Source organism: Esox lucius, chromosome 10, assembly GCF_011004845.1.
Source record: "Esox lucius isolate fEsoLuc1 chromosome 10, fEsoLuc1.pri, whole genome shotgun sequence".
In the NCBI taxonomy this organism is placed as follows: Eukaryota; Metazoa; Chordata; class Actinopteri; order Esociformes; family Esocidae; genus Esox; species Esox lucius.
In genome coordinates this window covers 3,242,189-3,270,122 of record NC_047578.1, presented here as the reverse complement: position 1 = coordinate 3,270,122, position 27,934 = coordinate 3,242,189, and the positions used below count along the sequence as shown (strand labels likewise).

Sequence of the window (27,934 nt, the reverse complement as noted above, 5' to 3'; positions counted from 1 at the left end):
GTGTGTGTGTGTGTGTGTGTGTGTGTGTGTGTGTTTATATATCTTCCACTCAGACAGGAGAAGGTGAGAGGAGACTCTATTACACTGTCCATCAGGATGAAAGTAGCTCTTACTGTCGGCTTGCGCACACACACACACACACACACACAATTCTGCTGGTGGCTCCAGGGTGTTAATGACCAGTATCATCCAAAGCCCTGTGAGACATTTCATATTGTACTGTAGGAAACGTCTCTGTAAGTCTCCCGTCAGGGGTGGGCTTAACATCTAGTCATTCAGGTATCACAGATAGATGGCTTGGAGCTCCCTGATGACAACATTGTGAAGACTAAGCCCTGCTAGTCACCTGACCAGTCAGATAGAGGTCTGTAGACTACGCCCTGCTAGTCACCTGGCCGGTCAGATAGGTGTCTGTAGACTAAGCCCTGCTAGTCACCTGGCCGGTCAGATAGGTGTCTGTAGACAAAGCCCTGCTAGTCACCTGGCCGGTCAGATAGGTGTCTGTAGACTAAGCCCTGCTAGTCACCTGGCCGGTCAGATAGGTGTCTGTAGACTAAGCCCTGCTAGTCACCTGGCCGGTCAGATAGGTGTCTGTAGACTAAGCCCTGCTAGTCACCTGGCCGGTCAGATAGGTGTCTGTAGACTAAGCCCTGCTAGTCACCTGACCAGTCAGATAGGTGTCTGTAGACTAAGCCCTGCTAGTCACCTGGCCGGTCAGATAGAGGTCTGTAGATTAAGCCCTGCTAGTCACCTGGTCAGTCAGATAGAGGTCTGTAGACTAAGCCCTGCAAGTCACCTTGATCCTGGCACCTAGATGTGTGCCACTTACACCTCATATTCAATCATTTTGCCTGACCTGTCTCTATTTTCTCTACTTCCTTCTAACTTATTTCTCTCCTACCTTGTTTTTTCCTCTCAATTCTGTCTCCCTGTTCTCTCTCTCTCTCTCTCTCTCTCTCTCTCTTTTCTGTCCATTAACACACTCCCACTCTCTTTCCATCTTATTTCTCCTATTACTCGGTTTCCTCAAAGCCCTCCCTTTCTCCTCGTTTTATCCTTCCCTCTCTTTCTTTCCCCTTATCCCTCTCCTTTCTCTCTCCTAGCCCCCCCACTCTCTTGTCTCTTTCCTTCTCGCTCTCTTGTCTCTTTCCTTCTCGCTCTCTTCTCTCCTTCCTTCTCGCTCTCTCCTCTCCTTCCTTCTCGCTCTCTCCTCTCCTTCCTTCTCGCTCTCTCCTCTCTCCATGGCCTCTGTCTATTTAGCTCTCTTTTTCTGACTCTTTTCTCATCTTTCTTTCTCTCTCAATTCCTTTTGTCTTGGAATTATCTCCCTTTGTCTCCTCTCTCTCTCTCTCTCTAATCTCCTTTTCTTTGTCCTCTTGCTCTCTCTCCCTCTCTCCTGTTTGTGTGCAGATGTAATCCTCAGTCACTGTTCCTGGGAAAGCTGTATTTCTCAGAAACGGGGTGCCTGTGTGATGATTGCACGGTAACACAATACATTTATCGCACCGTCAGCAAACTTGGGGACACACCACGGTGAACCCCCAATTCTTCATTAGTGACTCAATTAACAGAGTACCTCCTCTCCCCACAGTCTCCCTGGGGGGTCGCTATAGCGCTGTAAAAATAACACCATACTTCACCATGGTAACATCCATTAACCCTGTTTACACCCACCAGCTCCACACACCTGTACACATACACACACATTAAGCAATCCACTGCTGAAAAAAATACACAGGATGCATCCCAAATGGCACCCTATATAGTGCCCAAAACATGTGTTTTTTGTATCCCATAAGGCTTAGTTCAAAAGCAGTGTAAATGTCCACATAAATTGACTAATCTTAGCTTTAGAATAAATAATATCTATACACATGTATACACACACACACGGTTTACTTAAGATTTTGGACAGGTATAGTAACTGCCACACATTCATTGGCCACTATCAGTCATGCTGAGATCATGAGGTCAAGAGTTCAGAGTTTAATTAGCTCAGCTCACGTTTTCTAGAAGCTTGCATCTTTTCATCTTTTACCAACTGAACCACACATTTTCTCATCAACGTTGGCTATAAAGATTTTCACTAAAGTCATCACGCACTTTTTACCTTCGCAGTCTTGGTACGCGGAGCGAGGTAAGTTTTGTTTGTACAGAATGTCATTCAGAGTATGTACATAAGTTTTGTTCTGTATACGTCAAGCTAATATGCTATGTGGGAATGTGATGCGTGTCTTCGTTTGTAAATGACTGAATACATTTAAGTTTTTTTTTATGAATGTATATTAGAACAAATCGCTTTGTCACAAACTCATTATATTGTAATCTTTTCTTTATTAGTTGTCACAAGGTGCAACAGAGTTCGTCCATAAAACTGAAAAAGAAATAAACTTCTAGCACCCATCGAGACTCTTCTGTGATATTTCGAAGTACCAAGGACTGCTAGAAGCAGTGCAGTGTACTTTGGGACACAGGAGAAACATTATGTAAGAAACACATTACCGCAGAAAGACACAACCAAGAGGCAGTGACAGGATCCTGGAAATGAGACACAAGTTAAACAAAATGAATCGCCAGAACATAGTGTCCTACCCAGGATCCTCACCGAGCCCGCGGACAGAGAGGTGAACAGGAGAACTTACTCGGAGCCCAAACAGAGGATGGGTAACTGCCAGGGACACACGCATACAATGTGCGGTACAGCCCAATAAATCGGAGAGACAACATCCAAAGGCACTCGCACAGCACTGCAGATGTAATGCCGAGAAGAGCACAACGTTTTAAATAGAGACTTGGGGTCGGGTGTCTCTGCCAGTGATGCTGTGGAAGCAGTGGCAGGAGGACAGGTGAAGCCTACTGCAGACAATGCTGGCAAAATCACACGGGTGCACTGAAAATGCAATATTTAGATGTTTACTTTCACTTTACAGGCAAAATATGTTAATTAATGAAAAGTGATAATTTGCAATGATGGCCGGGCTGCTGGGTTTATGTCTCAGAGTAATAAAAGCAGTCAACACAATATAATAAAACAGTATCTGAAATAGCACCCTATTCCTTGTAGTATACATTACTTTAAACCAGAGCCCATAGGGGATACATGGGGCGCATAAAGCTTTGGTTAAAAGTAGGGCACTACATTGGAAATAGGGTGGCATTTGAAAGACAGCCAGATGGAATCCAGAGAGAGCAGTCAGTAGAATGAAGTGGATTGTTTACATGACGAAATGGAATATGCACACCAACATGGAATATACACACCAATACACACACACCAGTAAGAAATATGCTAGTACCAATATGGAATATACACACCAATACACACACACCAGTAAGAAATATGCTAGTACCAATATGGAATATACACACCAATACACACACACCAGTAAGAAATATGCTAGTACCAACATGGAATATACACACCAATACACACACACCAGTAAGAAATATGCTAGTACCAATATGGAATATACACACCAATACACACACACCAGTATGAAATATGCTAGTACCAATATGGAATATACACACCAATACACACACACCAGTAAGAAATATGCTAGTACCAACATGGAATATACACACCAATACACACACACCAGTAAGAAATATGCTAGTACCAATATGGAATATACACACCAATACACACACACCAGTAAGAAATATGCTAGTACCAATATGGAATATACACACCAAGATGTACACATCTGAGCATAGTACTCATGAACTCAGCCTCATGGTACAAGACAGGTCTACGCTTATAAAAGAGAGTACAGGCCTGGAACTGATTAGAAATTTGACCTGGAACAGCACTCACATACTCTGATGCTGTTTTGTATCCTGTCACAAAAAATACGTACAGTTTCTTACACAATACCTCCATCTTCCTGTCACACACCCACCCACCCAAATAGTAGTATTCCATTGTGATTGATTAAGTAACAAGCTGTGGCAATGGTTCTACGTTCAGAAAATACACGGAAGGCCTGTCATTACTGACGAGCTTGTCATTTTACACGCATTTCAGAACAATTAATTCAGACACGTCGGTTACATACGTTTCAGAACTATGGACAGTGTCGTGCGCTGAAAGCGTATTGGCGCAGCGCTATGGAGCCGTCCTGCAGGTGGCCGGAGCGCAGTCCTGCTGGTTCTGACTCAACTCATTAGGGACAGATTGACACAGAGGAACGCCAGGTGAGAGAACTCTCGAGACCAATCAATGTCTGTAATTCGTCAATTAATTACCAGGGATGGAAACAGCAGCACATCGACCCCTCCGGGCCCGGAGTTCAATAAAAACGAATGGATAACAGCATAGTTAAAACGGTTCAGCCAGAGCCACAGGTGTAAGATGAAAGCTTCCAACAATGTTGTGTGCTTGTCAAAATCCAGCGACGTCATTTAAAACCCACAATTGACCAAGCGCATATTTCAGTAATTGGCGAGTGTTGACAAGATTGGCACACATGCAGTGTAATAAGTATGTATTGCTATATACTCCCACGTCTGGTTCTGCACAAGACCTAAGTGAGGAAAAAGTGAGGGCTCATGTCAGAAAAGACTCCCTGTTGTCACGGCAATGAATTAGCCCCTGTGACATTCAAAACCTATAGAGGCACACTTTCAGCCCTATATGGGTATACAGTGACCACCTGAAACATAAAACTGGCACTTCATTCTACACTGGTCTTTGTTGTCACATCAATACAATGAGACCCCTCCCGTTTGAGACTCAAAATCCAGAGGGGTCGTAACGGGCCAAAACAGCACTCACACGTCTAATGCTGAGAGGGGATGAAACGATGACAATGAAAAACGGAGAGATGGATGTACGAGAAATGATCGAGCTCTGCAGCACCACAGCGAGACACAACTGCAACGTCCAAACTTACTGCTGCACCGCCCGCTCAGCTTCTGGCACCGGCTGACAGTTGGCGAGGGAGACGATCCCAAAAAGAGGTTTGGTTGGTGTAAATTCAGCGTGCGTGTTGATCCGTTCGCCAGTGAATGCGCGTTTGCGTGTAAGTGAGAGTGCGTGTGCACGCGCACAAGCGACCACCTCAACTGACAAGCGGCAGCCTAAATGTATTCAATATGACCGAATCTTACGGGGAAAACTGCTGAAAGGCTACTGATGAAATACAAAACCAGGAACGGGTCAAATGCCGAGTTAAGCCTATAACTGTCGCCATTACATACACAATTATAAAGATTAGAAATACACATGTAGGATATTTAACCAGGCTACATCAAATAAACCAATTAACAGTCGCGCTTAAAAATCAAAGCCAAATATCAACATATGTGTTTATGAAGTAGCATAACTTACACGTGCCAATAGGTCCGTATTACTTTGTTTTAAATAAGTGAAATCCCATTCATTTAAATGTGCATGTGAATTACCAGTCCATCAAAGTACAAAAAAGCTAACGCATACTGTTTTCACCTACCTAAGCCAGCTTATTGCCCGCTATCCGAATCATACTCACAAATACTAGACGCTCGATCAATTGCCATGTTCCCATCGAAAACGACTCGCAGAAAGAGAATATACATGTAAATGTCAAAAGCTGTGCGAAAGTGTGGTTTGTTCAAACAAATGTTGCCCAGAAAACCAAGACTGCAATACGTCTATGCTCTGACCCAGTTAAAAAAAATCTCGCTGTATTTCTGACGGGTGTAAAATGTTGTCGCGAAAAGCACGATACACACACACATACACACACACACAGCACAGGCGATGTTGCAGTGTGCACCTCCCTCCTCTCTCTCTCTTTCTCTCTTTCTCTCTCACTTCTCTTCCTTCTTTTCGATCCCCAGTCCTCAGTCGCTCACTCACCAACGACGTCACCGGGCGAGACGCAACGTTAACTCTTCCCCTCTTATCTGCAGTGGAGAACAGTGTGTCGGTGTAGCCTTTACGAGGACGGGCCTCGTTGAGGCTAGTAGGGAGAGCGGTGGGAGAAATGAGTGCGCTTATTGGGTGACGGAAAGACAGATGGGGTGCAAACATCATAGATAAATAGTACAGACCTCCCCCTAAGCCGCGTTGATGGCAAACAGCGGCTAGCCAATCAACTCCCTCTGTTCGGCTCATCCTTCTCCCTGGGCCGCGTCATTTTGATTTTATACTCGTAGTCTCTCTACGAGTGTAATAAACACATTCTGCGGCTGGTTGGCGGGTACGGTTGGGTCTCCTAGCTGGCTGAAGCCTTCCTTGTAAATGGCGCCACGTTCCTAATGTAGTGTACTTCTTTTGACCAAATCCTCAGAGATCACCCAAAGGCTCGTGTCAAACGTAGTCCACTACATAGGCAATAGTGTGGCATTTGTGAGGTACACAGGGTTGTTCTATTACAGAACGGGGTCATTACAGGGATTTAAACGTTTATCGTTTATTTTGCCTTTAATTTGAATATATAAAACAGTTTAGATTACACTGTCCTGTCCTTTTTAGGCGAGGGATGATAACAGAAAGAAGGGAGCGTGTAGGTGAAAATGGATCTGCCATAACCAAAAGACAAATAGACCTGTCTCAGCTCTGCATCATGAAAGATTGAGCTTGGGAAATGCGCCCTAATTTTAACAGTATTAAATAACATTGGGTCCAAATATATAAAACACACATTCGATTGGTTCCCGATTATTTATTTTTTCATCAACAGAAATTGAAAAAAAAGAAAAAAAAAGTAGTAAAAGAGTTTTCACCACTTGTTGTAGTTTACAATTTATTTACTGTAAATCCAAATTCACCTTTTGAATTAACAGAACAAAGACCAATTACGTGGTCCAAATAAGATACCAACGTATCTGGAGAATTAGTTTTACAACCATGAAAAAGCACCCTGTGCATTTATACTGGGAACCACGCTTCCAGCAGTAACGATCTTCAGTGTTTGAGGGACGCTCGCCACCAACAGCTCTATCTTGGGTTTGGATCCGATTCTGATCTGGACTCTTAACTGGCCACCACAATTAAGGACCAGATTCTGGAGTTGCTAGAAGATCCATATTCGTCCATCGATACCCAGCTAGTAGACATTACATTAATTCAGCAGATTCCCTGTGAGACTTAGGTCTATGGTACCGAGGGCATACGCTTTCGTGCCGGTCCCAGTGGGAATCAAACCCAAAAGCCTGGCATTGCAAGCATCATGGTCTTACCAACTAAACTAGACGAGACCAAATCAGTGCTCGAGGCCATATGTATCCAGGTTACAGGGTATGGTGTTGTTTTCAATGCATCAGTTGGTTGTCAAAAACAGCAGAGGTCTTTAATGTTACAAGCTTGAATACGGAACATTTCCTCCTGGATCTAAGCTTGGTCAGAAGAAAAGAGAACAACCTCCTTAAGGGCTGGTTCGCAGAAACATTTTAAGCCATTTCCAGTGAGCTTGATTTTGTAGTCCAGGAGTAGGCTAAACTTTGTCTGCAAAACCAGCTCTCAGTGTAAAGAAAATAACACCCTGTCCACAATAAATAATGAGATTTCATAATGCTGTGCTTTTCTGTTATCTCAGCAGGCTAATTATGTTCCGCCGACACAGATTAAACCGGCCCTGATGGTGGCTGGTGTATTGTCTACTCCACCTCATCTCCAACAGATGCATTGATAGATTGTAGATTGTCACTCACTGGAAGAACGGCACCGCTGCTGAAAGGACATCTTCAGAAGGTGATTCGGGTCTGACAGTTCTAGATTGTGGTGCAGAAAGGAGTGCTCTATTATGTGAGGCTGAAAGGTGAGCTCTAAAAAGCATTAAATGTCTTTAATAAAGACGAAGCTTCGACACCAAATTGCACCATATCCCCATATATTAATTAAAAATGGTGAACTACTTTGAGTACGGTCATTAGGGCTCTGTTTAAAGGGTGTGCACTATTTAGGAAATAGGGTAGTATTTGGAATTGGGATGCAAACTAAAGCTCTTCAAAGGGCAGTTATCCTTTCTATCAGATTCACATCTGCTCTCCATTTCACAGTGGTCCCTTGTGAGTTCTAACTCCATAATTTTCTGCCTTCTACTTGTTAAAGCCCCAAAATGTGTCTTAAATGTTTTTGCCTCAACTTGCCTGTCACTAACCCTTTTATTCATCGTCCTCTATCACAAATCAATTATCACACTTCTCCACGACTCGTCCGCCTCTCACCTCTTTCAGTCCGCCCCCCCCCCCCCCCAAAAGCCATCCCCACGCGACCGCTTGGTTCTAAGCGCAGCTCTTCTCTATATTTATATCAGTGTTGAATAATTGAAGCTTGGAGAGACAGAGAATAATTTTCAGTTTTCTCTGGCTTCGACCCAAACGACACGCTGTTCAGTGTGCTACCAGAGCCCTGTGTAGCGTGCCACGTGTGGGGGGGGGGTCTCAAATGACACCACCCCCCCCCCCCCCGCCAAATGAGACACCCGTCTTCATTCACCACCCCTTTCAGCCCACGGTGTGGTCCTCACCCAGATGCGACTCCTTCCTCCGCCCATTCACCACACGCCCGCAATACTCACACTTTCCACGAAATAGAAATTAACATGCATTGTTCCTGTACATACGGCACAGCATCCGGCCACGTTCCAATTTGCACTGTATTCCCTACACAGTTCACTACTTAGAACCAGAGCCCTGTGGGAAATAGGGTGCCGTTTGAAATCAACCTCTGTGGGACGGCTGTTATCACTAGTGCTCTATTATTTTAACGCTGCGTCGGGCTCGGACTGCATTACAATAGCTCCAGGATGGAGTTTCACAGTGGCCACACCTCTTGCCTTGGGGATGGATGTAAAAAATATATATATAATAATTGGTGCCCATGCATATAAGTCTCAACGCTGCCTATTTCATTCTGAAATAAAATACATATGCCGACTCTCATGGAAACAGACAGAATGGTTTGCATAGTTAGCCATGGCTAGCATTCACTGACAGACTTTGAAGTTACCTTTGAGTGTAATGGAGCTGACGCGTGACTGTGACAAGAATGGTATAGAATTCACATCTGGAAGAGAGCTCTAAACCATTTAGCGTACAACAGCAAACGAAGTAAAGTGGTTGAAGCCAGATATCAGACTTTATTCCATTGCTTTCGGACCACAGCCTGCCCAGGCACATCCCTTTGCCCTGAGGACCCTATGGGGCTTGCAATGGCACAGTAACCGCCAGGGACGACTGGTTAATTCTACGGAGTCTATCAGCAAAAAAAAAGAAAAGAAATGCAGAGTTAAAAAAACAATTACTGCATTGCCGTCTAGCAGCACCAACACAGCTGAACTCCGCAAATGTAAAATTATTAAATACACTTTTAATAATTGTTACAGCATCATATTCCATGCATTACCATTGGCATGATTACTAAGCTGTCAGCATCATATTCCATACATTACCATCGGCATGCTTACTAAGCTGTCAGCATCATATTCCATACATTACCATCGGTATGATCACTAAGCTGTCAGCATCATATTCCATACATTACCATCGGCATGATCACTAAGCTGTCAGCATCATATTCCATACATTACCATCGGCATGATTACTAAGCTGTCAGCATCATATTCCATACATTACCATCTACATGATTAATAAGCCATCAGCATCATATTCCATACATTACCATCTACATGATTAATAAGCTATCAGCATCACTGTTTATCCGCACCATAACAAATGATACCCCATTTCCTGTATAGTCCACTGCTTTATTCCAGTAGAAAATAGTGCCCTTTGTATGAAGATCAGTAGCACTTAACATGCATGCTATACACTATACACAACCCTACCAATCTAAATAGACAAATAAGAAGACATTCCATTAATACTACACACTGAAAATGCTGACCTCAAATCAGCTGTGGTGCAGAGATAGGTCTCTGGCTCAACCCCAGAGGGTGTCCCAAACAGATCCCTGCTGTCTACTCCCTACCGATGAGCACTACTTTTGACCACTGTCCTATGGACCCGGGTGAGGCTTAGTGTACTATACAGAGAATAGGGTGTCATTTCTGTCTAGGGTGGAGAGGACCGGATGGGCGTGTAACACTGTCACGTTAAGAGCATTTGAAATTAAAGTTAACGTTTCAACAAGATCAACTTAGGGAAAACACAGGAAATTTAAATCTAAACAATTTAATAAATAATGTCAGTATTCAATGAAGACACTTTTGAGAAATTAGAATCGTGGTTCCTTTACTACTAAAAATATTACTGTGCATTTGTGCGTTGAACCCCTACAGAATGTTACAATTTGGAGGGCCCAAGGCACTTGATGTAAATAAATATGAGTACATTAAAATTCACATGTATCCCTCTGTAGCAGTTGGATCCATTTCCCGCCACGCAGCGCAAAAACGAAGTGTTCCAAATGGCCCTTTCACCTATGCAGCACACTTTTGAGCCATGCTGGCCATGGTCCAGGAAAGGAAAAGCGTGCCATTTGGGACTGACGGTGTACAGGCCAGTAGACACATAATTTCCTCACGAACAGAAAGCAGGAGTCGTGAAAGGTCAAAGCATGAAGCTGTGTGGAAGTTTTAAGTTAATGTGCAGTAATGACAGAGACAGGCTGCCGCCAAAAAGGAACAGTATTCCTCATTTAGTGCCCTCTTTTTGACCAGGAGAACATAGAGTACCGGCCATAACGAGTACACTACAAAGAAGAATGGTGTCATCTGTGAAACACTTCACTAGTCTAGGAGTTGCTGTTGTTCTACGTGCTGGGAACATTTCCAGAACATTCGTTTGGGGGGTAAAAAAAAACCAACTTACAATTACTTTCATATAGAATAATTTAATAGGATCTCTGCAGTGGAAAGAATTAGTAAAAAAAAAGAAAAGTATTAAAAAAAGAGGTATAAAAACAAAAAAACATGTTTTGTATTTAATTATCTTCAGGTGTTCAGAATACAATAATTATATTCCTTTTATGTTTCTAGGGAGAGCGAGAGATGGTAGTATTGTTCCATTAATGCTTTTTGTTCATTCCAAGGGCAAGCCAAAAAACTAAGTCTGTGGTTATTCAATCAATATTGAGGGAAAGGCAAGCATTCATGGACTGAGTCAGGCAACAAAATGTTTTGTTTTCTGACTAAACCAAAACCTCCAACAATCTTAAAATAGCTATCATGTGAAACGATCAGTAGAGTAAGCACTATTTGTCGTTCTGTCTCTGTCTCTGTCTATATGTAAAGTACAGTAACATGCTTCGACTGGCTTTGCCTCAGTGTGTTTGTCATGCATTGTGGTCTCCGTCGCTGACAATTTGTTGCGCGTGTGGAGCAATTGATAGATCACAGTGTGAGAACTACAAGTCCCAGGGGGACCCGGCGAATCAGTGTACACTTCCTCTCTGTCTCAGCCTCCCGTTGTGATTCATTAATGTGTGAACGGCGTCCCAGCCACCCTCCTCCAGATACCCCATTCTGCACTGTCACAATGACGCTGTCTGAGTCCCCAACAGCAACATACTCCCCACTTAGCGCCCTAGTTTTGACGCGGGCCCTGGATAAAAGCAGGGCGCTGTAAAGAGAGCAGGGTGCCATTTGGGATCGGCCTAAAGGTTCAATCAGAACCGGTGTTCCACGGAACATTGTAATGCCTCTTGTCTAAAATCACTCCTACAATCTCAGTCTTTGTTCTTCTGCACGTTGGCCTCTGATTGGGATCCTTTATCTGAGCCGTCCATCAGCCATCATCAATCAGCCAGTCACTGCTCCCCTGGTCTCACAGGCTCACACTTCTGTGGTGCTGCTTGACGAAGCTCTCCTGTCTCTCCCTGCCCATCGCCCCCCGCACCTCCTCGAGTCTGTCCTGCCTCGGGGTGGGGACGACCACCTCCCTGACCCCTGTGGCCCTGTTCTCCTCCCTGCTCTCAGCTGTCAAGGCCCGCTCTTTCTCCCAGTCCTCCCCGACCAGGCTGCTGACGTCGCTCAGGTCCCCCAGGTGCTCCACGGAGTCGCACTTCTCCAGGTCCGAGGCGATGGTCTGGAGACTTATGACAGACATGGAGTCGGAGCCAGCCTCGCCCCTCTCCCTGTGTCCCCAGCCCTGCTCCCTGTGCCTCTCCACCCACAGGCGTGTCTTCTCCCCGTCCACCCATTCGCTGCCCTCCAGTGCCCCGCCTCCAGCACACACCGCCTCAACCTGAATCCTGACGGACGCTTTGACCTCAGCCTCCGCCCCCACCGGGGAGCTCCTCCCACCACAGGCCACAGGGCGGGCCCTGGTGGCACGGCCACTCCCCCTCTGGGCGTGGATCTGCTCGCTGATTTGCTCCAGGTTGCGCAGGGCGACGGAGTAGCGCGTCTTCACCTTGGAAACTCTCTCTTCCAGCTGAACCACCTTAGCCTTGTGCTCCTGAAAAACAACAAACATACCTTTAGGGTACCTGATGTGATGTGTTGGAGTTACTGACAAGTCAAGGTGGAATGAGTGAGGTTTTTAGTTGGAGTAACTTTATTTATTTTTAACAAGAAGTTAGGATTTTCAGGTATTCTTTGTTGCAAGTCACAAGTTCAAAACATGTAACTTGCAACAAAGGAAAACAGTAGACCCAAAGTAAAATTGTACACCAAGCGTATAAACTCTCCTACACGATTAGCCGAAATGAAATTACAGAGCCATAGGGCAATCAAATAATGTATTCAAGTGTATTTAAAAATGTATTTGAACACGTATCAAAGTTAAACCGCACCCCCCTCCCCAGAAAAAGAAACAAAGCAATACCTCCAGTATGTGGTTGAATTGAGCCTTGAGCTCAAAGTACGGTTTGGACTTGACAATGACCTTCCTGAGTGACTTCTGGAGGGTCTGGACACGCTGCTCAGCATCCTGGCACAGCTGGGTAACACGCTGGTGCTCCCTCTCGCTCCGGAGACGCTCCTCCTCTGCCTCGTTTACCTGGGACACACACAAACACACACACACACCCACACTTCAGCAGCCGTCCATCATGCCCTTGGATGTCCAACCTGCTTCCGTCTCCATCAGTCACCAGCGCCATCATCACGCCTGGAGCCTTTCCTCGGACTAAATCAACCCGAGAGCCGGGTGCCTGGGTTTCGCCACTCAACTCCGTGGGGGGCGGCGTCATCACAAAGCCATCAGCAGAACTACCAACCGGTGATGATAATACCTGGTTGTTGGCGAGACCACTGACCCGGTTTGACCCGCAGACACCCCCTTCAATCCAATAAAGACGAGTTTAGTGTGCCGCCGCTCACTCCAGTCACTTCTGCTGCAATAGATTAATTTCTCCCAGGCGCAGAATAGCAGAGGAGCAGGAACTCTGGCGAATGCGAATGAGGACGCTCAACCTTGATCTTTATAAGAGTACTGGTCGACATTAATCATCATTGATTAAACGCAGAGAAAGTCCGACCCCCCCCCCCCGCGCCACGCAGGTCTCAGACTACATACTAAACAGCTGTTCAAATGCTGTCCCAAATGGCACCGTTACCCATGAAGTACACTACGGAGGGCCACGGTCAGGCCCAGTGTCTACAGAACAGGCTGCCGCTTGGGACCCGCCCATGAACGTCCACTTCAAACGGACGAGGAGGCTCAATGACTTGACATTTGCATTTGGACCTAATTCAAGCACAATCTCAAGGATGAGGAGATGGATGGTCCTCGCCGAAGCCTCTCCGTGATAATTCACCGTCTCCTACATGGATTTAGCTTTTGGCCGGTGTTCACAGTCGAGTTCACGGATATAAGCTTTATTCGGTTTCGGCGGGATTCGGTTATTAAGTATTCACTGCCTATTACAGACGTGTCTTCAGCCACTGGCTTCCAGCCGAAGCTCATATCCACTGCTAGACCACGGCGCTTGACTGCGGAGCAGCAAGATGAACTGGCAGGCTCTGCTCAAAACGAACATGCCTATCAGGGCCTTTCGTTCCGCCTACTGTGGCCTCTCAGCCATCCCACCCCGACAGTAACTGGATTTCTAAAGCTAATAGATGCAGGTTTTTCTGTCTGCCCATATGCATTTCTTATCATAACAAAACAAAACTAAAAAATCCCCAGTCTTTCCAGGTTAAAGCGGACCCATGCCATTACGCTTGAAAATCAGGATGCATTTGCTCAATAACGTGTTGTTTTTTTTCCGCGCCGTATTTTCACGTTGACCTTATAGAATACTTTGCTTTAGCCCAACCACGATAAAAGCACAGTAAATCAATTTTAATTAGACTTTGTGACACGACAAAACGTGGAAACGGTCAAAGGGCTGTGAATACTTCCACTCAGCCGAACCCCTGGAGATATGTCGCAGCTTTAGCCACAAGCATCCACTGTCCACTACAGAGATGTTGCTCCTTGACAAATATTCACAGTCCGGTAACTAGTGTCAGGACATTATTGGGTCAAAAGCCAGACACATTGATAAGAAGACCAGGGATGACGGCCCTTATAGCTCCCTGCCGCTACGAGCAGACTTCACTGATTGAAGACATGGTCCTTGTACAGAATTTACGACTGTAACGGGGATAAAGCAATCTCCAATCCAGACGTCAAAAGCATTCTTGGGGATTGGGGTCAGGCGGGACCTTTATGGCCAGGTCACGGGGGAACTACCCAGGACAGCAACTGTGGACAGACATCCCATTTAATTCACGATGCGGTAAAGGGCAAACCGAAACCGCGGTAACTAACAAAGGGGAGGCTGTTTGAGACTATTCATGTGGCTCGCATTGTCAGGATTCTGTGCTTTGTGATTGAACTGTTGAGGAGGGATTCTGCACTGTCACTGCTGACACGAAAACAAAGGTGCTGACACTGAAGTAACAAGGCGTTTCAGGAAAGATAGGAAGATAAAGACGGTCCTCTGAAAGTTTCACCCAGGGATACAGTCACAGACAATCTGAAACAGACCCTCTTCCCTCTCTGAAAGATTATAACCACAGGACATCTGCAGATCAGAGTTTTTCCGGGACATTTTCGGTGTAAGGACTCAATCGATTCACTGCCCACAGTGAACCATGTTCAAGGACTTAGAAGCAGGACTCCCACCTGCTCTGGTGCCACCTTCAAACTCCTAAAGACTCAGCCGGCAAACCAGCTCCGTACAAGTACCCACCAGAACAATGTTCATTTCGATGAGTGGGCTGTGATGGGATTCAGGTGAAAAACTGAATAGTATCATCCTGTAGGCCGACACTCGCTCCACTCCAACGGATGTTAAGGCCTCAGTCGTACAGACGCTGCTATGAATTACTGCTTGTCAGTCTGGTGAACATTATGATACAGTTGTTAAGAAATACCAGCGAAAGATTTTCCATCAGATGTTTTTTCCCAAATAACTTGGAATTTGTCCGGAAAAAAAGAAGCTTCACCCCAGTCGGATATTCTCTTCATAAGCGATTCCCTCCTACGCCAATCTTGCTTTTCTTGGATAGTCGTAAACCATTTCAACTATTCTCTAGATTTATTCTGTTGTGTCCCCCAACTGTCCAGCGCAGTTTCAATTCACTTCATGAAATTAGACTGTTTAGTAATAAATGGAGGTATATTATAGATCATTAAGTTAAGAATTTTCCAGTGCCTCCAGACCTTTAAAGTCTGCACTTAATTACTTGGCTAAAAAATAATTAGACTGTCCTTTACATTAAATAAAAAAATAGATTCTAACAGTAGATTTACAGCTTTCGCCATCAGCATTCACTGTCTAGCACAAAAATAATCCCTTTAAAGCCTGTCGGCAAATACAGAGCCACAATATGAAATACTGCTCATATTTTGTTCAGAGACTAAAACAGAAGTGTGAGAATGAGACGTTGAGAACAACCAACATGCATTGATTTGTCTCACTCACCAGCGCCCCAACCATTAGAGAAAACAACATAATGTGAGAGAAAATGAATTATTGGTCATTCATTAATGGATTTCAATGGCAGTGCCCAAGCTCAAGTATCTAAGTGGCACAACTGGGCACAGAGTAAAACGACCTTCAGTCCCCTAGAACAAAAAACCTCTGGAAACAAAGGAGATTCAGCACCGTCCACATACACGATACCCTCTGAACACAGCCCAGTGTCGGACACAAGGTCACGGCAGGTTCAGGCAAATGTTTAGGATACAGCCACAATTAAACTAAACTCATATTTACCCAGCATGATGCAGAAAACAATTCTCTTTCATTTCCCGGTCTGCTTAAAACCAAATAATTGTAGGCTCAACGTTTCGTATAGAGACCCCGTCATTCCACGGCGTGGCTCTCGGCAGGCCAACGCACGCTCACGTAGGAGCCGAGGGACCGTTTGTACCGATGAACCTCACACGTTGTGTGGAGACCGCCACACACACGGTTTTACACGTTGGCCTGACAGACGTGGCTAACTAACAGCTATCAGTACAGCGCCCTGGCAACTTGCCTACGGGGAATAACGCGACTCTGACACTGCTGGAGACCGTGTTGTCACAGGCAATGTGTGGCCCTACCAATAATAATGTGAATTAAATAAATATCCCCACAAGCCTTTAATTACACCTAATGCGCTAATTAAAACTAATGCAGCCCCGCGAGTCACACAATGATTATGACTGATCAACTGTCTCACAGTGTCGTCACAGTAGCACTGTTCTAATGTGGAGGTGGTGTATGTTCCACTGTCTACAGTCACAACCAATGAAAGCTACAATCACACTCCCATTCCACGGACACAGCCCCAACCCATTCCACGGACACAGCCCCAACCCATTCCACGGACACAGCCCCAACCCATTCCACGGACACAGCCCCAACCCATTCCACGGACACAGCCCCAACCCATTCCACGGACACAGCCCCAACCCATTCCACGGACACAGCCCCAACCCATTCCACGGACACAGCCCCAACCCATTCCACGGACACAGCCCCAACCCATTCCACGGACACAGCCCCAACCCATTCCACGGACACAGCCCCAACCCATTCCACGGACACAGCCCCAACCCATTCCACGGACACAGCCCCTCCCATTCCACGGACACAGCCCCTCCCATTCCACGGACACAGCCCCTCCCATTCCACGGACACAGCCCCTCCCATTCCACGGACACAGCCCCAACCCATTCCACGGACACAGCCCCAACCCATTCCACGGACACAGCCCCAACCCATTCCACGGACACAGCCACTCTTCTTTGTAATAAAGCCATGTCCTACTTTGGAGGTGGCGTGGTTGAGCATCTCCTGCCAGGTGGGGTCCAGAGTGTTCCGGTCAGCCAGCAGACCCTGTTCGGCCACGTACACCATCTCCCTGGCGGCTGTGTGCATGGATACGGCCCGCTCGTACCTCAACGCTGCCTTCTGGGTCTCCTGCTGGGCCTAGGACGACAGCAACCAACCAGAATTCAGTGAAAAATCTGAATCAGACACCACAACCAATCAGCGACAGACAACACTGAACCACTCAACCTATGAATAAGCGGTGAATCCTAGCGATACCCCAAAGATGCACAGCGGGACATTAAGCGGGACACGTTAGGAATTGGATCGCATGTCTCGCACAAAACATGGCGGTATCACATCAAAGAAACAGGGCGATGTAAGTTACAAGTGAACGTCAACAGACCGGTCTTGGTTGTTAAACACCAAGTGGCTGAAACAATAGAAAAACAACTTAAACGTCTACTTCGTCTCGGCATGCATTGACAAGTGACGATAGGACATTTTAAAGAATGCGTGGGCACACTGGAGTCCGAACAGGAAAGGATTATAAAGAAACAACTCAACTGAAATACACTGCAAGACGTTTCAGGAAAACAAGGCAACATTAGCAGACGTCAGTGCTCTTAATTCAACTGAATAAAAGGCCTACATTTGATCAGTTCATTTGTTATGTTTCCACAAACTGAAATAGGTTTATACAGCTCTAAGCTGAACAAGCTGCCATAAATAGAACCCAGGATCTGTTTTCAGTTACACACTGCAGGAAGACGCAACGCCAGAAATGAAACGGTTTTCATTGATTGAAATGAGATCTATTCCACAGCCACTCTTCTAACAACGCTGAAATCTGACACGGAAGCCAATTTTCATTGATGTCTCCCATTGACATCAATGCATGACTAAGTGCATATTTGATTAATACCTAAATGGAAGACAGGATTATTCTTTAAAACAGGAGAGTGAGAGTGTGGCTGTGGTGACACTTCAACTAGCCAGCTACACAACAACGAAATGGCTATAATCCATTCAGAGAAGGGAAACATAAAAATAGCCGACTGTATTCTAGTCTGGCCAGTCTGCAAATTGTGTCAAAGAAAAAAACATTTTTAACGTCGGTTTACGGAGAAGAGAAGCAGAACGGAATTTGAGACGGCGAGCGTCCCAAATGGCACCCTATTCCACAGCGGCCCCACTTCTGACAAGGGCCCTGGTCCAAAAGGAGTGCACTACACAGCGGACAGGTTGCACATTTGGGACCACACCAACGCAAGGCCGACCAACTTTGACAGGAGGCGTGGGGTGTGTGTGTGTGTGGGGCGTGTCGACGCACAAGGTTGCCCAAAGTTTAAGGTCGTTAGTCGAAGATTGATGAAGGCTCTCGGGTTTGCGCGGCTGTTATAGCTTTCCCAGCACGGTTCCACCGACTGCCTATCCGGCTCAATGGCCATGAGGCAGACGCTACGCGGTCCCAGCGAATAGAATAAGACACCGCCACGGCTAGGGGATCACACCCGCCACGGCTAGGGGATCACACCCGCCACGGCTAGGGGATCACACCCGCCACGGCTAGGGGATCACACCCGCCACGGCTAGGGGATCACACCCTGCTTCTCCGGTCTCATCCGGCCCTTTAAAGGCACCGTCCACAGGATCGGTCGCCGCCAAACGAGTCACTTTTCCCGATCTATTATTTAGTAAATTGGTTCAAATAACATCCCTTAATGGTTCTCCTGATGACTGGCATTAGTTTAATTACAATTTGAGATTACCCAATTCTGGGTGAATGAGACGGGCACTCTGGTCCTGTCTCATCAAGGGTTAAAAGTTGTAAGTAATCAATTAGGAGGATTCATTAAGAGGCTCCAAGCAACATGCCAAAAATAATTTATGAAGGTTACATTCATATTAGCATCTTAATGAAAATGTACTCATGCAAACATGTCCAGAACAAGTCCTAAGAATAAATTAGACTGAAAGGCTGGCTGACTAAATAGCTGTTTTGTAAAACAAGATAATCTTCAAAAGCCTGGAATGTACTCCACACACACACACACACACACTTTTGTTTTTCTATCCTCATGGGTACCTAACCCTGACTGGGAAGTCCACGTTCCCCATTTCCTAGCCCTAAAATGGATCCTAACTCCAATTACCACTTAAAACTGTGATAAAGTCCAACTCTAGACTTAACCAGTAATGCCTACACTTAAAAGAAACCCCAATTCTAAAAAAACTAAAGGTTTTCCCTAAATTAAAGCCAGAAAGCCCTCATGGGGATTTGCCAAACGCCCCCACGATGTTCAAGTTCTCTTTGTGCACCCATAGGGACATCAGGGGCTGATAGATGCACAGAAACCAAAATTCACACACACACCAGCAAACACCCAACCATCCATAAACACACACACACCACCCACCTCTTTCGCGAGCCTACGGGCCTCATAGTATGGTCGGGCCTTCTCGATGCAGGTGCCCAGCTGGGACCCCTGGCCGTTCAGCTTCCTGGCTGATTCAGTTAGAATCCTCCTGTAGTTGGACCTGGCGTCCTGAACACAAGCATGACATCTGTTTGGTTTGTTTAATTCAATCAAATGTTTGTTGCCAAAGCCCTTTAGAAAGACAGATGAGACATCAATGGAGCAGTAACAGCAATAACAACAATGACAAGAGATATTCAAAACAGACCTTGAGGCAACATGAGCAGACATTCAAATTCCAACCTCCACATTGTGTTACCACACGCACTGACGTAACGGCGAGTGTTGGAGGACCTGGTAAGTGCTTAACTTCATGGTTTAAGGTGAGAATTAAGATCCTGTTACACATATTGGTTAGTATAATCCCTATTTCAACACCAGGAAACAGACCGAGCGGGCTACACCCCGAGAAAAAAAAAAATGTCACGAAGCGTTGGGCTAGAATACAGGCCTTTCGGGCAAACGGACCACAGAGACCCAGAGGTCCGTTAGTTGCCAGCTAGGCCGGGTCTCGCTGAGCACGGACTAGACGTAGCTCCCAGTGTTGACGTTATGTGATGGACAACTCACTCACATCCAGCTGCAGCTCCAGCTTGTTGATCTCATCACTGGCCTGGTTCAGGTGTTCCAGCTCCTCCTGCGAGACAGACCGAGAAAAAGACAGGGATAGAGACAGAGAAAGTGGGAATACTGCATAAGAGGTTTAGCATTAGCGCTGGCCTTCACTACAAGTGTCGAAAATGGGTTTCAGTTGGCATGATACACGTCCTTACAGCAAGCGTGAAACAATGTAAAACTGTGGGAGAAATTTGGAACGCAGATGAGCTTTAGGTTTCACAAATGGCGCAAGCCGCTGCCACACTGATTTTGTTTGTTAATTGCTCATTTAGCTATTTTCACGCCGCGCCGTAGTGAATATACAGTATCAAGTATGCTTTTGCAATGAGAAGACATAAGGAAAGCGTATAGTTACAAGCGTATAGTTACAAGGCGGCGATTGTATAAACACTTCAAATGAAAACATGACAATTAACTTGCCTGAATTCTAGGGTCCAATTCTTCTTCAAATTTCCCTTCTTCCTCCTCGTCCTCAGTCTTTTTCTCAGTACACACGCCATCCTCGCGTACTGTTTTCATCTTGTCCACGGTGTTGGTCTCATTGCCTCCATCTCCCTCTCCTCCTCTTGCCTTCAGGATGCTGCTATCACAATCCTCAGCCTCCTCCCCGGGGGTCTCCTCTCGTAGGTCGGCTGGTTCCGGACCTCCAGATCCAGATGGACTTTCACGCGAGCACCCTGGTTCCATTATAGTGTGGCCCGCTGCGTTCGTGGGTCATCGAAAACAGATGAAACGTCAATTTGTTTTAAGTCGTATAAATCTTAAAATCGGAACTATATGTGCACCACATGCTCGAAATTCACTTTCGCAAAAAGCAGCTTGTCGGTCCACTCCTAGCAAAACTAGACATCTACATATGTCGTAAGGAAACTAAATGCTGCAATCAAGTCATTGCTTTCCTTAGCAGGCTAACAACGCTAGCTATTATTAGCTGCTAGTCGCCTAACTTGCAGGTACATGCGAGCTAGCACAAGCTCCACTTACACCAGATAACGTCATCGTGAATGCCTTGTAGCTTCAGACGCTTAGACAAGCCGGTATTTCTGCTTATTTCTGGCCACGGGCTGAGTCTTCCGACAAATCAAGAAGCAAATGAAGTTGTAAACGGCCGTCAAAACGAGGCACTCGTTTAGTGTTTATCTGATAAACAGATTCCTCTCACACCCCAGTCTCCTTCAACATTTCTGTCATCGGCAGCACAGATGACTGAACTGATGCTGAACTGACTGATTGCCGCACGTGGGGTGTTGCAATGGGTCAATTGATATACTTTTTCATATAATTAAATGATAGACCACTACTTCAAGAAAACAATGTATACAGATTTGCTTTAATATTGAAAATGCATTGCATGATGTCAGCCCAAGATTGTAAAATTCCCAATTTCCATATTTTTGCCTGTGAAAACAATTAACATATGAGCTTGCTGGAAATTGCTTACAATTACAGGTATCAATCAGAAACACAAATTTCTTCAAAATATTTTGTTTGCCCACCAAGTGAACCACATGGACTGAATCACTAACAGAAGTCCAAGCTACTCGCTCGCTCCATTTACAGTCATTGTAACCCCGGGGGCGCACAAATCTCTCGCGAACTCCATTTCAAATTATGCCAATCGTGTTTGGCCCGACGACAACCACAGAGGACGAGAGCACATCGGGCATGGCTGGAGTCCTCGCATTGCTGTGCCCTTTGAAGATCCTGCATTCTCACCAGAGCTCCCCTTCAGAGGATCATCTAAACAGAACTGTCAAAAAAATGTCCCTCCGTCACAGAAAGCAAGATCACCCCTCCATCTCTCGCCTCACTTCCCGTCGCTCTCGTCTGTCATCACGTGTGACTTTTCTGTCGTTTCCAGAACCTCTTGACTTCGCTGTGTCCCTGGGGCGACACCACCATGACACGATGAGTTACGTTCTGCCACACCAGGCAGCCCATACCCTGGAGATCAGGACGGAGAGGGACACACGATGAGACAGAATATCCCAAACACCAGCCCCACACCCTGCCCCCCCCCAATCCCTGCGTAGCACGACATCAGGGTTCGAGATTGGACGGGAGGGCACCCTATGCAGTCCACTAATCTTAACCTCTTGAGAATTTGGTGTTAAGGCTGTCTAAATGCAGCTTAGACCTGGTTGAGAGTAGTGCACTTATAAGGAATAGGGTGCCATTTGGGACCAACTTGGAGACTGCAGCCAGTGTCTGGGGCAGGTAAAGAGTTTCAAGGTTGCACTGGGAGAGAAAACATTAAAATGAGGAGATGGTATGTTACAGCACACTTACATATGACACGCCTGGGAATGTCAGGTTTCATAGTTCAAAATGTCACAGGATGACTGTTTCATTTAACAGTAGTTACATTTTCTTATGCACACAGGAGCTTGTTGATGGAGAGAGATCCAACAATGAAAACAGTTCTTCCATCCACACTACATGTTTCGTTGCCTTGCTCTGAGCCCTGAGTGAATGTGATATTCTACACGCTACACCACAAAATTACTTTAATCAAACATTGATAGTTCTTGGTGAATTTGGTCTAGGTCAGTGAACTCAAAGTAAAGCAGCTTTCATATACTTGAAGGGAGACATTCCCTTAAAGCTTTGAGGCTGATGCCATGGCCTGACACTGGAGACGGAAGAGTAGCAGAGCCGTTTCTTGTTATTACTGACATTTTCATTCCTATCACTTGGCTTGGCCAATGCTGAACTTTGTGACCTTTGTGTATTGAGAGGGAATAAAACAGAGATCTGACCTGAGCTCGATCCCGCAGCACCTCAAAGTCAGCTTGGGACAGGAACTGGTTATACAGCACTCCTGAGATGGAGACAGACAGGAACAGAAAAACAGAGAGGAAAAGATCTTGAGCTATTTGCCAACAATTAAAGTCAGATGGACCTGATTCAATGTATGCATGTATGTATACACACACACACACACACACACACACACACACACATATATATATATATATGAAAGAGTGAGGTAGAGAGAAAGAAAGAGATTGGGGAGAAATACAGAGCGGGAACCAGAGTGATACAATTAATCTGACACTCCCTGTAGATAGAGGTTAAAGGTACATCCCCCATCAATAACGTGTCAGTTATTTCCAGGATACAGCAGATCTGAGAGCATAAGTTACAACTCAACACACGCACATTTGTCGTTTGACATAGTGCTATCCTACAGGGACAGCCGACCTCACGTCATTCATGCCTGCTGGGGGAAGAAATCAGTCAGCGTGGTAACTCCTCAAAGAGCAGCTAAAGGTCTCTGAGACAAAGCAAGAGAAACAACTGGGGTTGACCACCTCGGTGTGGGCCTGCTGATCTGGGATCAGTTCAGCCTTTTAGACCTGAATAATAGTCATAGTATTAAGACAGACAGGGGACACCCAGATCTGTTATCCTCACAGTACCATTGTTATCCTCACAGCTCATTGTAATGTGGCCATAGATGAGGACCACACCCTGGTTGCCCCTGGGTGACGTGGCAGGAGGGAGTCATCAGACACTTTAGTGAGAGGTACATGATTAATCCCTCTTCAAAACACACACACACGCAGAGACAGACACACGCAGAGACAGACACACGCAGAGACAGACACACGCAGAGACAGACACACAGTCTCACCCTCAGTAAACTGGAGTCGATCTCTCTCCAGCTCCCATAGTCGGATCTGGTCTGTGATGGTGGGGGGCAACACTGGGTTCTGGGAGACAGACAGAGACAGTCAGAGAGACAGACATTCAGAGAGACAGACATTCAGAGAGACAGAATAGGTGGTAGAGGCCCAAATTGCCAAGACAGAAGAAGATAGGCAAGGGAGAGAGAAAAGAAGAATACAAAGAAATGGAACAGATGGATCCTGGGAGGCACCTGTTTTAACATGACAGGATGAGCCCTGGTCCTTAGGAAGTGGAGAATCTGGGTAGAAAAAGAAAAGAAAAAAAACATGAAACACTTCAAAACAAACCAGTACAACAGTAAAATAAAAAAAAAACAACAAAAAAATACACCACCAAAAAGCTCAATATAGTGAGACACACTCCATTATGTTGTTCCGTCCTTTGAAGTAACCAGCTACCTGCTGTGCAGTGATGCCGTTAGCGATGGCCTGCTGTACCGACTCCCTGGTGACCTGAGCCACCACCACATTGGGGAAGCGGTAGAGACACTCGCTGAACAGAGCCACCAGGGCGATCTGCAGCTCAGAGTCTGGGGAGAGGAAACGGGACACGGTTAAGTCTCCTGCCACAAGCAGACTAGGCTCCGGTCATGACAGCCGTTACCTACACGATCGCCGTACGTGTGTGTCATCCAGTCAGTGTTGTCAAATGAGAGGTGATTCGTTAAGATCGGCGCCACAACCCGCGGAAAGTTCACCCGGGAGGACGTCCGTCGGTTACATACTTGTGTAGGCGTACAGGCGATAGTTGGTTTCCACGACGATGAAACCCGAGTCTCCCGTCCCAGGGACCACGCCCGTGGCTGAGGAGGAGTTGGCGGTGGTGCCGGCGGACAGGGTGATGGCCAGCCTGGTGGGGTAGTACCGCCTGGACTTCCTCTGAGGGGAGGTAGAAGGACATGAGTGAAACCATGTTACATCAGCCTGGACTTTTACGGGCTCTCTTGCCTATCCTTTAGGGTTCAGTCACCTTTTACACGGTTTATTTGACATGAAACTGGTAAGCGATAAAAGAGCCCAGTGTCACAACATCTTTATATGTAAGCCGCATAAGAGACTGCTCATTTTACTGGAGTAGCTACATTGTCCAGTGAACAATCGAAAACGATCATCCATGCTCACATGACTGTTGTGTTGAGTGTTGCCCTACAGCCCTTACAGAGCTGGGAAGAAAGGCTCTCCAGTTCCCTGCCTCTTTCGGTTTGTGACAGTAATGACAGGAGCGTGTCCCTTAAAATTAGTTTAGGCTGGGGCGAGCACTGTGAGGGAATGTTCTAGATCCAGTTGCATAATGTCCCCCAACCATCTGGCTGCTTAATGTGTAAATGTAATTTATTTTATTTTATTGTAGTGCTGTCTCCAGCGTGTCCCCAAAAATATTCTGATTAAACATGCAGTTCAGCATTTTGGATGATTAATCAGAGGGAGGACCTGAGACTTGATATTCACTGTATCTCACCTTCCTCTGAAACACGAGGCCAAACTCTCTGAGGTGCTGAAGGAATGTAAGCAAGGACTCACTCATTCCTTCCACAGAATAATCCTGAAAAAATATATATTAAACAGTCATTGGAAGAAGCTATTTGGTTTCTAACTAATTCAGTCCATAACAATGAGATGTTTTGTCTTTCTATGGCAACACACTATCAATCACTAGGGAATCAATCAAAGGTAAAACTTGAGTGTAAATTCAATTAAGTATCCATGCTACAACACTCACTCTGCCTAATGTGGAAAAACTAAGCTGGAACAAGAAGGACAAGATCTCCACTAGATCCATCCCACGAGTCTGAACAATGACAGAGAGAAAGCGAGAGAACAAGTCAGGACATGCACTTCACAGAAGGGACTTTTGTGTTGAGATAAACAACATACCTGCGCCGTGTTGAGGTACTGTAGGGTGAAGTACCAGAGCTGGGAGGCAGTGTCCAGGAGAAGGAACTGGAAACCAGCAGAGGTGATACAGGGAGCGTCGCCAACCTCACTGAGGAACAGGAAGTGGAGAGATAACAGACAGGAGAAAAGGTCAAGATAAAATATTTAAGAGGAGACTGGTAAACTCTTATTGTGAAAACCCCTCAGAGTCCAGTTTCAGGTTGTGAATTCGCAGCTCATTTCAAGAACTAAAATACGGAAAACGATACAGAGTGGAGGTCATGACAACACGTGTGTATAGTAACGGGTGCATCACGGCGTGGTACATACGCTCTCATGAGGCCAGCTTGAATGAGGAGCTGGGACAGATCCTGGCTGACAGCAGCACTAGGCGAGCCCACCATGAAGTGCAGGATCACCTCCCAGCGCTCCAGGGCGTACTTGTCCAGGCTCTCCACGTCCCGCGCATGTCTGTCAGGACCCAGGCTGTCCCCCTGGTCGGCCCACGCTCTGCCCCTGTGAGGGAGGAGGGGAGCGCAGTAAAGGCACAAAGCGAACTTTAAACGTTCAGCGTTGTTCCACGAGACAGACGGATGAGGTGACTCTACCGCAACACAGTTCTGTAGGTCTAACTATACTGAAACGCAATAAGCCAGACATCCGAGTCAACAGATGTCTCCTTTGGCTGTTGAATGTCTTGTAACTGTTCAACAAGACATTCAACTGTTCAGAATGTGGCCTGGATGTCTACTGAAAGTGAACCCATTAAACGTACCCTCCCAGTAGCGCTATCCTCAGGTTGTCTTTGAATATGGGGTTCAGGATGTTCCCCTGCAGGCCTCCCTGGAGCTGTTGGGTATGGCAGAGTCGGAGCCCTGACAGAACCGAGACACACTCATCATGGTCCCTAAGGAAAGAGAAGGGAAGAGACGACGAAACTATGGAGGTTACATTTTACAGCAGTTATATTGGAGAGGTGGTTATTTTCGATACTCTTCTCAAAAAGTAGGATTTCAGTAGTTATCAGAAAATGGATGGGGACTCTGTATCCTCCCTTCAAATGGTAGCAGGTTCCACAATTGGGGAAGATAAACCACAGAGATTGGTTATGAGGAAGTCATCTAACAATCCAATTGTTTTTTGAATTAAGTATAGAAGACTTGATGGGTGTTAAATGGTTGAAATGAACACAAACTTACTTTTGACTGTCTTTCTTAACCCACAAAGCCAAGGCCGCCTGGGGAAGTGGTTGATCTAGAAACAGCATCCGCATCACATAATTCTTTGCCAATGGGGGGAGCTCCCTGTTAGGCAGAGATGAAACACGAGCAGACAAAAATCACTTGTCAATTTCTCTTACAATTTCTGTACATTGCCTGGTACAGGTACTGACGTCAGTGTAAAGTAACATGTTCGTGTTTGAAGACGGCATTCTGCTTTTATGTAATTGTAATATGGCCCACATGGTGTCGTTTTGTGTGCAGTGCATTTTATTTTGATGCGGTTGTCTAATATGATCGATCCGGCGCATACTATACCTGTAAACTGCCAGACATGTGGCAGGGTGGTTGTACAGTTTGTCCAAGATAGTGGGACTTAACTCTTTTAGATATTCGTGGAGGTTCTTGCATTGTAACTGCACGCGCAGCTTCATCTTCTGTAGAGGACAAATACAACGGAATCTACTGATTTTGTTGCTCTTCTATTGCAACGGACAAGTCTTATGACTACAAAAGCTTTGATAGCTAGCTACGCTAATGAAGTTTGAAGGCAGTGTTTAATTGTGAGCAAGACGTTCAATCACCCACATGGATCGACTTGTTATTGTTTTACCTTGTGTTTGGATATCTTGTGTTTGGAAGTGTCCAAAATACTCCTATAAACGAATTAGTTCAGAAATCTTTAGTATATTTGGTGAACAAGAGGCTGAGGCAACGCCATGTTGGATGATCACGTGATTCAGACATCCGCTAGGTGGAGCTTTATGATTGCAGTAACTGTTCTACCCACGAAGCGTAGCAGTGTAATGATTATTTACAACTTTTTTTGATAAATACTGATGGCCAAACTAATAAAATTATCACTTGCAAATGTTTAAACGTTAACATGTATATGACGCAAAT

General features: G+C 45.7%; 3 protein-coding genes across 5 annotated transcripts in view; all 3 read right to left on the bottom strand.

Moving 5' to 3' along the window:
- The window catches only part of gabbr1b (gamma-aminobutyric acid (GABA) B receptor, 1b), a 115,787-nt gene extending 109,841 nt beyond the window's left edge, over positions 1-5,946 (bottom strand). For 2 of the 3 annotated variants that reach the window (XM_029122771.2, XM_029122773.2), the window contains exon 1: positions 4,896-5,769. The gene's annotated coding sequence lies outside the window, so the exon portion shown is untranslated. Of the gene's footprint in view, positions 1-4,895; positions 5,770-5,842 lie in introns of those variants that run through there. The other variant, XM_029122772.2, reaches the window with a different exon arrangement.
- Positions 5,947-9,048: 3,102 nt separating this feature from the next.
- sh3bp5lb (SH3-binding domain protein 5-like, b) lies at positions 9,049-21,478 on the bottom strand. The gene is made up of 7 exons (XM_010873107.3): positions 21,229-21,478; positions 20,665-20,945; positions 20,201-20,263; positions 19,567-19,695; positions 17,144-17,305; positions 12,718-12,891; positions 9,049-12,348 (listed from the first exon to the last, which is right to left on the bottom strand). The coding sequence occupies exons 2-7, from the start codon at positions 20,929-20,931 to the stop codon at positions 11,716-11,718; spliced, it is 1,428 nt and encodes a 475-aa protein (XP_010871409.1). The 5' UTR covers positions 20,932-20,945; positions 21,229-21,478; the 3' UTR covers positions 9,049-11,715.
- A 75-nt stretch (positions 21,479-21,553) lies between these two features.
- Positions 21,554-27,819, bottom strand: gtf2h4 (general transcription factor IIH, polypeptide 4). The gene is made up of 14 exons (XM_010873106.5): positions 27,645-27,819; positions 27,350-27,468; positions 27,011-27,115; positions 26,587-26,718; positions 26,142-26,327; positions 25,812-25,920; positions 25,657-25,725; positions 25,396-25,479; positions 24,662-24,815; positions 24,336-24,466; positions 24,128-24,175; positions 23,882-23,960; positions 23,004-23,065; positions 21,554-22,188 (listed from the first exon to the last, which is right to left on the bottom strand). The coding sequence occupies exons 2-14, from the start codon at positions 27,463-27,465 to the stop codon at positions 22,078-22,080; spliced, it is 1,386 nt and encodes a 461-aa protein (XP_010871408.1). The 5' UTR covers positions 27,466-27,468; positions 27,645-27,819; the 3' UTR covers positions 21,554-22,077.
- Positions 27,820-27,934: the final 115 nt, after the last annotated feature.

Coding starts and splice junctions, on each gene's coding strand:
- gtf2h4 (XM_010873106.5), bottom strand. CDS start 27,465: ATGAAGCTGCGCGTGCAGTTACAATGCAAGAACCTCCACGAATATCTA. Junction 25,480..25,656: donor GTTTTTCCACATTAGGCAGA/GTGAGTGTTGTA, acceptor ATATTTTTTCAG/GATTATTCTGTGGAAGGAAT. Junction 24,816..25,395: donor GCCTCGTGTTTCAGAGGAAG/GTGAGATACAGT, acceptor ACCTCCCCTCAG/AGGAAGTCCAGGCGGTACTA.
- sh3bp5lb (XM_010873107.3), bottom strand. CDS start 20,931: ATGGAACCAGGGTGCTCGCGTGAAAGTCCATCTGGATCTGGAGGTCCG. Junction 17,306..19,566: donor CCCGTAGGCTCGCGAAAGAG/GTGGGTGGTGTG, acceptor CTGTCGTCCTAG/GCCCAGCAGGAGACCCAGAA. Junction 12,892..17,143: donor TCAACCACGCCACCTCCAAA/GTAGGACATGGC, acceptor TGTGTGTCCCAG/GTAAACGAGGCAGAGGAGGA.